The 14618-nt window shown below is 37.2% G+C and overlaps 1 protein-coding gene and 1 pseudogene across 2 annotated transcripts in view; one reads left to right on the top strand and one right to left on the bottom strand.

The window, feature by feature from the left end:
* LOC149545651 (uncharacterized) overlaps positions 1 to 3630 on the top strand; it is a 73723-nt pseudogene extending 70093 nt beyond the window's left edge. The window contains exons 8-11 of the transcript XR_016354237.1: positions 29 to 608; positions 731 to 1787; positions 1889 to 2209; positions 2305 to 3630. The product of XR_016354237.1 is annotated as an uncharacterized LOC149545651 (transcript). The remainder of the gene's footprint in view (positions 1 to 28; positions 609 to 730; positions 1788 to 1888; positions 2210 to 2304) is intronic.
* A 2011-nt stretch (positions 3631 to 5641) lies between these two features.
* LOC149545650 (disease resistance protein Roq1-like) lies at positions 5642 to 10565 on the bottom strand. The gene is made up of 4 exons (XM_089790760.1): positions 9892 to 10565; positions 7429 to 8509; positions 7077 to 7346; positions 5642 to 6992 (listed from the first exon to the last, which is right to left on the bottom strand). Exons 1-4 carry the CDS (start codon positions 10437 to 10439, stop codon positions 5877 to 5879), a joined length of 3015 nt encoding a protein of 1004 aa, XP_089646886.1. The 5' UTR covers positions 10440 to 10565; the 3' UTR covers positions 5642 to 5876.
* Between the last annotated feature and the right edge of the window lie 4053 nt (positions 10566 to 14618).

Genomic DNA, 14618 nt, shown 5'->3' with positions numbered 1-14618 from the left:
CTTTCGACTGTTTCGCCTCCTTGATCAGTATCATTCAAGCTCCATTTCTTTGCGTTTTCATTTGACTCCATGGCAACTGCTTCCTCTTCAATGGGAAGGCAAGAGAATATTTTCCATGAAATTGGCACAGGAGTTGCTTCATCAACAACAACACTGAACAAGGGTCCCTACGACGTTTTCATTAATCACCGTGGACCTGATGTGAAATTGACATTGGCAAGCTCCATCTACCATTTCCTTGATCGCCTTAGAGTCAGAGTCTTTCTGGACCGAGAAGAGCTCGAGTTGGGCGACTTCTTTCCAAAAGCAATAGAAGATGCAATTCGTAGCGCTGTAGTTCACATCGCCATATTTTCCAGAGATTATGCGCGATCGCCCTATTGTTTAGAAGAGCTGTCGCTTATGCAAGAAATTGGGGGCACGATTATTCCTATTTTCTATCATGTCGAGCCTGCTGATCTGAGAAGGGGAGTGACCAGGGGATCCTATGCTGACGCCTTTTCCAATTATGAAGCCAACGGGAGATACAAGTCAGAAAAGGTTCAAAAGTGGAAAGAGACTCTCGACAGGGTTTCCTCTTTTACCGGCTATGAATACAGGAATAACAGGTATGCATCATATATTCCGTTCCCTTGAATTCGGATGAATATTTGTTTATCTTCTTTACATTATATTTGATTATTAGAACAGTTGCCCTCTACTGATATTTGTCCCCAATCCGCACTGGCAGTGACGAAGGGATTCTTTTGAAAAAAATTGTGAATCGCGTAGTGCAGGAGATAAAGAATGTGAAGGTACCATTGGATGTAGCTCCATATTCAGTTGGACTGGATGATGCTGTACGAGAGTTTGAATCAGTCAGATGTCTGGGAGGTAATCGGAACGTAGAGATTGTGGGAATTGTCGGCATGAGCGGCCGTGGTAAAACCACACTGGCGAAAGAGATATATAACAGAAAATACTCTGCCTTTGACAACTGCAGCTTTGTATTCAGAGTAAGAGAGAATCCATTGCATGAACTGCAAAAACAACTGTTGGAGGACGTTGTACATATGAGCATACCATTCAAGGATGCAAGCGAGGGCAAGTCTATTTTGGCAGGGCGTTTAAGATCTCTTCGTGTGCTCATTGTTCTGGATGACGTTGACGATTTCAATCAGTTGAACGCTCTGTTGCCAGAAATGGGTAGGCACCTCGGATCCGGTAGTTTAATCGTCATCACTGCAAGGGATTCGAGTGTCCTTAGATCGTGCCCTATATACACGATGCGAGCACTGAATCCGTGTCAAGCCAAGGAGCTTTTTTGCTGGCATGCTTTCGTAGGATTCTCTCCACCGGCTGCCTGTGAAGATCTCGTTCAACAGTTTGTAGATCTTTGTGATGAATTGCCCTTGTCTATTGAGGTCACGGCAGGAATGCTTTACGGGAAACCTGAGAAGCAGTGGAAATCTGTGTTAGAGAAGGTCTCTAGATCATTGCCCATTAAGATAAAAAAGAGTCTGAGGCTTAGTTATGATGCACTAGATGACGAGGAGAAAAATATATTTTTGGATGTAGCTTGTTTCTTCGTTGGAGAAAAGAAAAGTCTGGCCATTGCAGTGTGGGATGAGGCGGGGTGGAGTGATCTGGAAAACCTTGTGAGCAAATGTCTGGTTGAGATCGACAACAAGAACCGGATAAGAATGCATTCCAATCTTCGCGATTTCGGGAGAGAAATCGCAATTTAATGCTCGCCGCATCGTCTATGGTCCACCATGCAGATCACCAGGATCATGAGTTACACAGAGGTAGTAAGCTTGATCATAAATTTTTCTGTGCAATTACTAGTCAAAGAACTTGCTTTGATCCAATTTAATTCCTCTTTTTTTTTTTCCCTTTCTGTACTTAGGAGATCAGGGGCATAATGGCTGCTACAACTGAATTCGTTGCTTGCCCTGCTCATAACGAATTCCCTACATGTCGTGATCGTTATCCGCCACTATTTCAAGAGTGCATCAATCTTCGATTCTGGATTCTATTGAAAGTTCTTGTTGTTGCTGGGAATTATTTTACCGCAGACTTTACTGGACAGCCAAAGCATCTAGTCTGGCTTCGTTGGTTTGATTTCCACCACACCGAACTTCCCGGTTGGCTTTCATTGACAAATTTAAGGGTACTAGAGCTTTATGGTACCTCCAGCTTACAGCAACTGTGGGACAACAACGTTCAAGTAAGTCGAATATCTTGCCCTACAGTTCTTTTTCAAAACCTTATTTTCTGTATTAATTACCCTGCTAGCTAAATATAATTGAAAATTGGGCGCAGCCTCCGAAAGAGTTGAGAGAGATGATTATTACTGCTACTGAAGGCAACATTTTCCACACTTTTCCAAGCATAATTTCTAGTCTGGAGCGTTTGACAAAGATAGCTCTGATTTCCTACCATGGGAGAGAATTTCGCTTTTCAAGACTGCCCGATGAGTTCTGTAATCTCCAATCCCTTGAGCACCTGGAGCTACGACAATGTAAATTGCTGTCGTCACTCCCCGCCCGATTTGGGGATTTGAGAAACCTAGAGCATCTGGATTTGTACTCTTGCACGGAGTTGAGGATGCTACCAGTTTCTTTTCAGCAATTGAGACGCCTCAAGTATCTAGACTTGTCTGGTTGCAAAAGGCTCGTCTTAGAGGAAGACATTCTTAAGAACATCACACAGCTAGAGAATGTGAACCTTTCAGGATGCCTAGCCATTAAGAAATTACCTCATCAAATTACAGATCAGGCATGTTTGAGAGAGCTCCAACTTAAAGATACTAGTTTGGAGGAGTTACCGAGTAACATCGTGCGCCTGAGTAAATTGGAAGTGTTGACATTAGGGAGTCCGTTATTGAATAGCTTGCCAGATTCTCTTGGAAATTTATCCAGCTTGAAAAGCCTTTCAATTATTGACTGTATGGCTTTGGAAACTTTACCCAACACACTTTGGCATCTACGACTTCTGGAAGATCTTTGTATAGAGTCCACAGAAGTGACGGCTTTACCTGAAGGATTTACACAGCTGGCTAACCTTCGAACCTTGAAGATTTCTGATTGCCCACTTGAAGAAGTGTATTTTGGGTCAGTAACTTCCTTTGCATTGGAGAAGCTCACAGTGCTAGATTTAAACGAGACACACATGAGCAGAATTTCAATTTCTGAAAACTGTTGCCCAAGACTTGAAACATTCCGTCTTAGCAATAATGAGCATTTGGAGGAAATTGAAATGCCGCCAGGAACAGTTAAGAATATAGAATTGTCAGAATGTGAAAAACACAAGAATATAAAGGGTATTGCTGCTCTCTCAATCATTCCGAATTCGGCAAACTAGACTGACTGCTTACAAACAGATAGCAGCAAATGTCATCATGAAATAGCAATTATTTGCCACTCGAAGTAACTACAGTTTGTAGGTCTAGCAGTTTTCTTTTGGAAGAGCAAGGATTATGTGTTCTAGCCGTCGGTTTATTCTTCTTAACTTAAATGTCGTTATTATTAATGTCTTCTTTGGATTTCAACAAGGAATTGTATATTTCTTTGTCTGGGGAAGAAAGTCTGCCCTAAAATTAACGTAGATGTCTGCTGAAGCATATTATATCAACAATTTATCAGTGCACTAATTAGAGTCCACATTAATTTGGGAGAAACGATATGAGATTAAGCTGGTCTGAATTATTGAGATAACATGAGGATTTATTCAGAATTCAGTATGGTGATGATGTTGACTTCAATTAATTTAGAGATGTAGAAATCAAAGCTTAGGATCAGATTTTAACCTTAGTGTTGGGATTCTGTGAGAATAAAGATTTTAAGAAAAAGATGAGTTTAATATTATAAGGTATAATGTCTATCATATATAAAGGACATTCTTGATGATAATCAAGCTTCAAGATTGATATAATAATTTATTAAAATAGAGAAATGTTAAGGATTATAGAAGTTGATCATTCTTTAGATTGTAATCAAGGTATTTAAGTTTCTATTGTGACAAAAATTTACCTCACTGAAATTTTATCTTTGTGATATGTGAATGACGTGTTCTACTTATATTGGAATTTGCTTCTTACAAGAAATAATTTGAACCAAATATAATAATTTATTCCTTAGGGTGGTTTCCTTGGCGAAGTAGAATTTGAAGAACAATGTATTAAGGGTGGATGATATATTATGGAAATGTATTGTTGTCCTTTTATGTATTTGTCATGTTGATTTCTTAGCAATCAATGGAACAAAATATTTTTACTTCACGCACAAATACTCCTTGACATAGAACTCTAATATATAATTGCAACTTCCTTGTATATGGTCTCAATAAATACAAAACAAACTAAAGTAAATACTTCAATTATTAAATTTTATTATGACTATTTAAAGTATAGAAACATTCATGGATACATTCAGATGATAAAAGATTGATATTTATCTTCATCTCTAGTAATTAAAAAAGAAACATTACACAATAAAACATAGAAAAGAAAACCCTTACTTTTACTTATCATTTTCTTTTGAAAAAAAAATGGCTATCAACCAATAATTGATTGATTAAATATTTAATTTAATAAATAAATTTTTTCCCTCTCAAACTTAGTAATATATGGTAAACATAATTAATTGTTTGGAGATTTATTTTTTGATCTCATCTCACCTACGAATTCAATATAAACAACCACCTACAAAGAAATCAACTAGGACATAAAATATTAGAATGAGAAATCAACTAGGACATAAAACATTAGAATGCAAATGAAATAAAAATTTGACATACAAATGGTAACCACCATGAATCTAATGAATTGAAATTAACCATTGACTTTACAATAGAAACTCTATTGGGCTTATCACCTATTTAAATGACCAAATGAATTACCAAGCTAGAAGAAAAATATTTTAAAATAATTAGATCTATTAGAACATGTACAAGTTTCAAGATAAATAGTAAATTTATACCATAAATGAACATATAAACTTTAAGGAAGACGAGGGAGAAACAAGTGAAGATGAATATGTCATGTATAATCAAGCAAGTCATCCTAAGGTATTTTCAATAAAAAGATACCTCCAAGCTTGAAGCATCAATCACAATAGATGGCCATGAATATATAATACTGAGAAATATATCAACCACTCTAAGATGATATAAAAAAATATTATATGAACAAAGTGTCAATGCATGATGAAACCATGAATACCATGTTATTGTATTAATGCTACCAACTACCATAAACAAACAATATAATTTGATAATAGATATAATAAGATCATAAAAATAGTATAAGCAATGCAGCCATATCTACAAGATCACTGTTGATAAAAAAGACCATAATATACAAGAATAATTTTACTATAGACCAGAAATGCTGCCAAAACACTAAAACAATACTGCAATTTAAAATGACCACCAGTCTATAAAAATGTGCTTGAAATATCATGAAAACTTTATGATAATGAAAGATAAAATATAAAGGATTGCCAACCAACCACTGAATAATGAATGAAAGATACGAAACCACGAATAATTATAAAACGACACCACAATTGAGAGTTAAATAAACTGGTGACAAGTACAACGTAGCAAAAGAAGGCTAGATACATGCATCTAAGTTAACATAAAATATAACAACACGGAATTATACCAAAAGTTTTTAAGATCAATAATACACAAACGAAAGACTACAGCGATGCATACTACAAACGAAGCCTGTCTAAAGTCCACGATACAAAACACAGATAAACAACATTGACGCACGTCAATATCTCTGTTTTTTAAGGAAATCACCTCAGAAAAATAAGAACTCCGGTTTTTCACTAAGAAAAACGGTCTGATTGCTCACAGTTGAAAGAGTTTAGAGGCAATTGAACGGCTTAATTGAACCTCTCTGTTGAGTGAGTCGAAACCGCCGCCATTGAAGCTGATCTAATATTATCTGCACCCAATTCCGGACATCCTGTTATCTCGAGCTTTACTACACCTGAAAGGCCATTTATGATGCGCAGCATTGGACATTCATACACCTTTACCGTCCTTACTGACTTTGAGAAGATATCTATCTCGATTATATGGCGATTTAGCTCAAGCTGCAGAGTTTCAAGGTTCGGGCAACAACTTTGAGTAATAGATAGTCTCATCACATCAGTTGCTTTCAGATGTATCACCTTGAGTTTCCGCAATGAAGAAGATGACGCTGACCCGACATCCAACAGGGAGATTGGACAATCAAAAATCTTCAAAACTTGGAGATTAGTCAGTTGCCTAAATCCTTGTGGTAAAGACCTCACTCCAGATGACTTAATGCATAAATATCTTAAAAGATTGAGATGCTCTATAGACTCGGGGAGAGATTTCAGTTTGATGCATCCTGTAATTTTGAGATTTATCAAGCTTGACAAAAAGCCAAAAGAGTGTGGAAAGCCTGTCAAATGCGGACTTCCAATCATCAGCGTTTCCAATTTGCTTAGTTGGCCAATGTTATTTGGTACATCCTTTAGCATTGATTTTTTCAGGTGGAGCTCCCTTAGATATTTCTGCTCTGCAATTTGCAAGGGCAAGTCTTGAACTTTAGAACATCCTGTGAAATACAACTTCTTCAGCTTTCTCATGTTTTCAAGCATGTCTGGCATAGATGGAAGCTTCTTACAACCTGATAAATCAAGATATTCCAGGTTTACCAGCTGCTTGAAAGAACCTGGCAACCTCCTTAGCATCTGGCAAGAGTACAAATCCAGATGCCGCAGTTTTCTTAGTTTCCCAAAATGAGTCGGCAGTGTTGACAGAAATTTGCAATGCCGTAGCTCCAGGTGTTCCAGCGATTGGAGATGACAAAACTCTTCTGGCAGCTCTTTAATGCTGAACTCTTTACAAACACAACCTAACAGAGCTATTTTTCTCAGATGTTTCAGATTTGATATTGAACTTGGGAGCCTTTCAAAACTAGCACTCCAGGTGCCAGCAATAATCAGCTCTCTTAAATACAAAGGTGCCTGCTTGCAAGATTCGATTTTGGTTAACTCAGAAAACATAATTGGAATAAAGATTTGAAAATATCTGTAAAACAGGTTACTTACATGCTTAGTGTCGGTCCAAAGTTCTTGCAAGTTTAAAGCGCCATTAAGCTCTAATACTCTCAAATTTTTCAATGAAAGCCATTCAGGAAGATTTGTATGACTGGAATTATTCCAGCGAAGCCAGAGCAGTTCTCTTGATAACTCGCCAACATCTTGATTTAGAAATTCTCCGGTACAGACCAAAAGTTTTAATCCGAGCGAGATCTTCTCTTTCCAGAGGTTACAAACATTGGAAACGGTGTCTGTCATCCCTCTAATTTGGAAGGGTTTCTAAATAAAAAATCAAAAGAAAAAGTTAGAACAATAATAGGGTACCCTGTTTGAATGACAAAAGTAAAAGCCTTAACTTCACCTGAGGAGGAATCGAGGGAATCGAAGTGAATTGTCCTGGAGACCAGAGGCGATAGGGTGAGTGTCGATCTGCAATTCGCCTTCCTAGATCCCTCAAATGATCATGCATTTGTATGATATCATAATCGTCTACCTCAACTAGGCACTTATTCAGAAGTCTGTCCAAACCGATCTGAGCATTCCAACCTGATCCTTCCCTTACTTCGATGGCCAAACTTACCTCCTCTCCAATGAAGAAACAAGCTATATCCAAGAACGTTTCCTTATCTTCTCTATCTAACGCATCAAAACAGACTTCCAGCTGTCCTCTGATGCCCCTTTCTGATACTTTGGATAACTGTTTTAATGTATATTGCCAATGTTCCCTGCGAGACTCGCCATAGAGCTTTCCTCCGAGGACCTTTAGTGACAAAGGGAGACCGTTGCAAACTCTTAAGAACTTCTCAACGAGATCCTCAAATCCCAAAAGTGGAAATGGTTGTAAAAATGCATGCCAACAGAAGAGTTGTTTGGCATAAGTGGCTTTGAGAAGCTTCATGTGATAAATGATAGATATGCCTCTTTCTTTAAGAACGTCTACCTTTCGCGTGGTGACAACAATCAAACTCCCCTCGCCAAGACTCTTCTTTGCTGGCAAAAGAGCATCCAACTGGTCTGTATCATCCACATCGTCTAAAATGACAAGCACGGAAACAAATCTCAAATGGCTGTTAAGAATACATTTGCCCGCTTCTACTTCGTCAAAGGATACACTTTTGACATCGAGGTCATCCAGGAGCTTTTTCTGTTTTCCAACCAGTAGTCCTTTCTCTGTGGCATCTCGAATATTGTACAGAAAACTTGATCTAGAAAACATTGATGATCTCTTCTTATATATTTCCTTTGCAAGAGTGGTTTTGCCAGAGCCACCCATTCCGCTAATTCCCACAATCTGTATTTTGCCAGTACACTCCCCTGCAATCTCGTCAAAGTAACTCACGGCTTCATATAGACCTACCAAATGGTTGGCAACCTCTGTCGGCACCTTGTTTGTCTCTTTCACTACACGTTTCACCAGATTCTTCATTACCCTCTTCTCGTCTCTGGAAACGTGAACCGAACTCGAAGTGAGTAGGAATAAAATGAGATGAAACACATGCTATGCTACAGTTTAAAAGTTATTTTACTGACACTTATTTCTTCCTTTTCTTTTAAAAATTATTTTACCGACAGCCATTCGTAGAATTGCATGGTTTCAATTACATTTAAAGAGACTCAGAAACAGTAATAATCTCTCTCGCTATTGAAAGCTAAAATTTTCCCAGGCTTCCTAGCACGGAAGGTAATGCCTTGCCAATGAATAGAAATAAAAGAAAGAACTCCAAGCTCCTACTAGAAGCCACAAATTTCCCATACCACCGAATTCAAGCAATGATGTCCATTGTTTAACGCTTCGACAAAGTCGTTGAGGAGCCTTGAAGGGCGTTGGACAACGAATAGACAATAATTGATCTTGTTATTAGAGGTCTGACAACAAGAAAAAGTGTTGCAGGGATTTGTATACTGCATTCTCTAGGATTATTCGTTCTGATCGATTTGGATATCCATTATTTGTAAGATACTTAGAAAGGTCAATGTCAAAATAGCCACGATGTTTTGGTTGAGCTGCAATTTTTGCTTTTGAGTTCTAAAAAAATGACATAACCTGGTGAATTAGTTAAAATTTCAAGAAGGTAGTCAATCGAAATTAAAAGAACAAGAGACATTAATTCTGCGCCTGAAAATTCACTAGTCAAATCGATATTAGAGCAAGGAGGAACAAATAAGCCATGGGCCTCTGGAAAGAACAAGCTAAGACGATGGCTTTAGCAAAATAGAAACCGGTATTTATCTGTTTGTAAAGTTCTGCATACCAGCAGGTCAAATTCCATGCGAAAATTCAACATTTGTTAACCATGTCAGAAATAACGCTTTCAGAGAACCTTTTCCCAGATGTCCAGTAAATGTTGATTCTCCCAAGTTATTTACATGTTATAACAATTTAGATTTGGAAGAATAGTATTAGGAATTTGGTTTTCGAATTTTTTGTCATCAATTATTTTGAAAACAAATTTGAGCCCACCAAACATTCAAACTCCAAATCAATTTATAGAGGCCACAAATAAGGTCATCACGCCTTATTTGCTGAAAGATCTGACATAAACTTGCCCTATTAAATCCACACAACAATGACTAGAAAACCTAACACACCCAATTGCTTTCTAACGAGATTTTTTTGCGGATTCTTAATATTAGAAAACATGTTACAGTTAAGGAATAAAAGTCTGTTTTACGCATATTTAGAGTACTTGACAGTTAATACTCTAAGCCTAAAATTGAAAGGATACACAGCAAGTGAAAAATGGCAAGTATTTTACAATCAAAACCGCTCTAAAGAGGCGTCACTATTAAACTTGGAGGGGAAGGGGAGGAGTAAGGTACTTACTCAACATTTCTAATAATAATGCCATCAGTACAATACGAAACTTTTTGGAGTGCCCCTGTCCACTGCTGAAGGTTTTCTGTGCTGTAAGCATCTGCCTTTTCGTGGCCGGAGAAGACTTGTGCATATATTCCTTTCCCTACAACAACCCATCTTAAATCAGAAGGCTCAATATGATAGAAGATGGGGATAATTGTGGTATGGGTTTTGATCATAAATGTCAGTTCCGCCAAACACCGAGGAGATTGCGCATAACAGTGAGAGAAAATGGCTATATGGATTGAAGCACTAGCCATGGCTTCCTCTAACTCTCTAGGCGTCAAATCCCATAAGTTGAGCCTATGGTTGTCCAAAAACACTTGCAGACCCAAGCCATCTAGGTAATTGCAGATATTATCCGCTAGCGTCTGTTCGACATCTTGACTAGAATGACTTATAAATACATCGTAGGGCATGTGATTCGTTCCAGGAGGCGAGGGGATTCTGAGCCGATCAAAAGCATTTCGTAACCCATATTTGGGCTGCCCGTCACTGGTAGAAGGGACACCCATAGATGCAAATTGAGATATACAAGAATTCTTAACTACAAAGGCAGCTTCGTGTCTGGAGAACTTCCTAGATTAGAGTTGACATTAAATTAAATATGACTGGAACAGTAAGGAAGACAGATAGCCGGCTTGGTACAGAAATATTCTGAGAAGATGAAATTAAATTTCATACGAGCAAAGAAGAACGGAAGTAGCGAACTTGGACACGGAGGATATTTTTTAGGGTGGAGGGCAGGTGAGAAGCATGATTTGGTCTCTTTTGCCGAGTTTTGAAGTCAAACACAAGTTTATTGCGTGGTCTCCAAATTAATATTATTATTAGTTCTTGTCTACGCCAAGTAATTATAATTATTGCATTGTTTGATCGTTACGGGATCTAATCAATAATTGTTTGATGGTTACTTTGTTTTGCAACTCTTGTTCTTCCATCCGGACGATGAATCACATAGTGTGATTCGGGACGATGAATCACATAGTCTGATTTGAAACGTTGATGATAAAAAATTCAACACAATCTAATCCAAAAACAAGTGCCAACAATAATCAATAGTATTGAAGAATTTTTCAAATATATAATTTTAAATCTAAATTATAGTTCATATTTTTATATATATATATTTTTAGAAAAAAAAGATTATCTATCTTATTATTGGATGTTAGAAATTTTTTAAAAGAAAAATCAAAATTATTAGTGAAAATACATGGAATCATCCTAAAGCTTCCTTTCATATCACATTTTCATGGTTATGATAGTCCCCATTATTTTTGCTGTCATAACCTCCTACACAATATCCTACATCTTCATGATTGCTATTGCCATACTTTTAGCCTCTACCATATCCACTGCTCTTGATCACCATTAGTACTTACCTAATCAAGGGTAAAATTACAGTTACAATTTCCGTACAAAAATTGACAACCATTAGCCATCTTCCCCTTTGATTTCTCAAGGCACCAAGATGTTAGACCAAAATTTCAAACCAAGAGAAGATTAATAAGATCACTTTACAAGAACACAAAGTAGAGTTCAACAATTGCAATTCTTAAAACAAATATAAAGTAGAATTTAAATAGTATATAGTAGAAGATCTATTTTTAATTGCAATTGCTTGAAAGTCTCTAAAGCCCTTTCACTACATTAATTTTACACATACCTTGTTTGATGACTCCCATTTACACCCAAGTAGAAATGGTTGTGGCAGCGAATGTGAAATTCATTTACCTATGCAAACATCTTCAACACTATTAGGACCACATTTCATTGAGGCATTTTATTGAAAAAATTCGCACACCTTGTTTGTGCTTTTGAAAGGTGTCTATGCTATATTTTAAAGTTCCATATCTGCACAAGAAGGAAGAATGTGGGCAATGGTGTGCAATTTTTTGGGAATAAAAGCTAGTAAAGAATTTAAAATATATTTTAAATTTTCCATATCCAAGCAAGTGGGATAAATATTTTTATTAAAAAAAGTAGCAATTAACGAGTGTTGACCCAAAGTGCAAACAAACACTAGACACCAAGAGTAGAACATTACTAGTGCCTAGTAAAGAAAGATCTAGACAAGCCAGATCTCCCTCTGTCAAAGAAAAAGGTCCACAAGTGATTGAGTAGACAACAATGGTCAATGCTAAAAATGAAAGAGTTGTGACAAGCCCCCATAATAACTATAGACTTAAACCAAAAACAACAACAAAGTACTTGACTGTGCCCTTTAAAACTTGGATAAATGTTGGCAATGAGCTTGTAGATTTTTTGGAATAAAAGGTAGTCAATGAATTAAAATATCTAAAGTAAATCACATACAAAACATGTTTAAAAAAATTGAGTGTTATGCCACCATGATTATCCACATGCTCCAGTAGGCATGAAGCTAAAAAATTTGATGGAAGAATTCAGTTTCAGATTGAACCCACTTTGGTTCTAATATTCATAGACCCTACCTGAATGAATGGAAAGGTTGACAAATTATAACTATCATGTCCCCTTTTCAAATAATTAAAAATAATAATCTTTGCTAAGGCAGGCAAGCCCAAAAAGGTGAAGTTTTGGAAAAAGGAGATAATCTTTGGAAGCTAATGGACTAATAAATAAAAATTATTATTAAAATATGTTTTATTAACCCCTCTTGGATGTGAGTTATGGTTATGCCCTCTTTTAAGGGGTTTGGAGGCATTTTGGGCTCATTCCAGAACTTGATTTTTGCACATTGCTTTGTTGTTCTTCAGAGGCTGCCAAACCTGTGAAGAAGGAGACCCAAGAACAAGAGTTTGTAGGTTTCCAGGAAGGCTAAGGATGGGAGTTTGAAGCCATTCCATGTGCATGCTCATGCAGAGTTTGCCTTTGTGCTGAACAGTGCAGATTTGTGAGTTTTCGGGTGTATTTTTTGTAAGAGTTTGGTGTTTCCGGTTGAGTATTTCATATCAGTTTGGGTTGTTGCTGTATATTAGACTTTTAAATGTTAAAATAGAGTTGAATATATGTATTTGGATATGATTATACTTTTGTGATAGATTACTAAGTTTTTGTGGTGATTCCGAGCTATTTTGTGCTATTTTTGGAAGCCTGATGAGCATTGTTTTTGTCCTCCGTTTGGGAGCTATTGTGGGCATGTTATATAGATCTGAAAATGTCATTATATAGGCTGTTATGCTGCTCAAATTTCTGTAAAAATGTCCACTTTCAAATTTATTAATAATAGGTGAAGCTGTGAAGCTTTTGGCACTATTTCTGGCATACCCGATTTGGGGTTTATTGAGAAATTGGTGGATCTTTGAAATATTGGTTGTTTGATTTTAAAGATCTGATTGGAGGCTTGAAATATCATATAAAATCAGTAAAGGGAAATTTCATTGGCATCAGAGCCATGATCTTGCCAGCCTGAGGGTTTGTAGAAGTTTGCATGTCAGTTTTGACAACTACCCAGATCTTGCATGTCAGTTTTGACAACTACCCAGATCTTGCATGTCAGTTTTGACAACTACCAAGATCTTGCATGTCATAATTTATGATTGCATGTTGCTTCTAATTAGCTGCATGTCAAAATTTATGGTTGCATGCTACTTCTAATCATTTGCATGTTAGTTCTTGGTGAATTTGGTGGTTGCATGTTGCTTCTAATTAGTTGCATGTCAAAATCTATGGCTGCATGCTACTTCTAATCATTTGCATGTTAGTTCTTGGTGTTTGAAGAAGTTATATCCTATTGGGGTTACACTCTACTTTATCCAGAATGGACATGTATAGTACAGAGTCTCAGAGGACACGATCTTGGACAATTGATATCCAGAGTCAAAATAGTAGAAAGGATGGTTATTTAGACATTCGAGATAAACTTATGAAAATAAGCCATGACATGTCTGAACAGTTGGTTGAGCACCACCGTATGATGAATGACATATTGTCCGACCAGTTAAGGTGGATAAGTTGACTAGATTTCTATTTGGCAGATTTTCTCACAAGGCAAATGACACAATTACCAAGAACTTGCATGAGGAGTTTGAGAAACTAGCTTATAGCCAGGCAAAGGTCTCAGATTCTACTCTGCCATAGGAGGTAGTGGGTTTAGATGATGATTATGAGGATGTTGTTGTGCATGATGGTGAGATACCTGGTAGAGATGAGCAGACATTGAGCATTCATGACTTTGCTGAGAAAGAGTACCAGGCACAGTTAGATGCTTCATCACATGAGGTTGAGGCAGGTAGTACTTCACATGATTTGTCCAGCTAAAGGTGAACAAAGATAGTATTGTGACTTCATTATCTCATCATGATAGGATGTGGGATATGATAGAGGATCACATTCAGATGATTCAGTTACAGGGTAGACATAAGGGAGTTCAGGCAAAGTCTCCTTGTGTTGACTTACAAGCGATTAGGGAAGGAATGGGAAGGATGAAGTTGAGTTATTTACATCTTCTATCATATCGTGACCATCTTCTTAACCTTGTCGGAGACTATTTAGATGCCTTGAGGAGGAAGGAGGAGGAAGTTGACAGGCTTTCTCACGAGCTTGAGGACACTCGAGCTTCTTTGGTGAATACTCCATTGGCATTACAAGACTGGGAGAGACATGGGGATAAGCATGGCATGGAATTGAGTTTAGTTTCATCTTGCACTCCTAATACTCAACTTTCTGCGAATGCTAGATCATATGTGGACATTGATAATGTTGCGAGTTCA

This window comes from Cupressus sempervirens, chromosome 7 (genome assembly GCF_028749045.1).
Source record: "Cupressus sempervirens isolate cs-2001-9-10 chromosome 7, ASM2874904v1, whole genome shotgun sequence".
NCBI classification, from domain to species: Eukaryota; Viridiplantae; Streptophyta; class Pinopsida; order Cupressales; family Cupressaceae; genus Cupressus; species Cupressus sempervirens.
This window is presented reverse-complemented; position numbering and strand designations above follow the sequence as displayed.

Excerpts from the sequence above, each read along its gene's own strand:
- LOC149545650 (XM_089790760.1), bottom strand. The coding sequence starts at position 10,439 with ATGGGTGTCCCTTCTACCAGTGACGGGCAGCCCAAATATGGGTTACGA. Across the intron at positions 7,347-7,428 it reads TTCCCTCGATTCCTCCTCAG|AAACCCTTCCAAATTAGAGG; the intron begins GTGAAGTTAAGG and ends TTTTTTATTTAG. Across the intron at positions 6,993-7,076 it reads TTTGGACCGACACTAAGCAT|GCACCTTTGTATTTAAGAGA; the intron begins GTAAGTAACCTG and ends TCTTGCAAGCAG.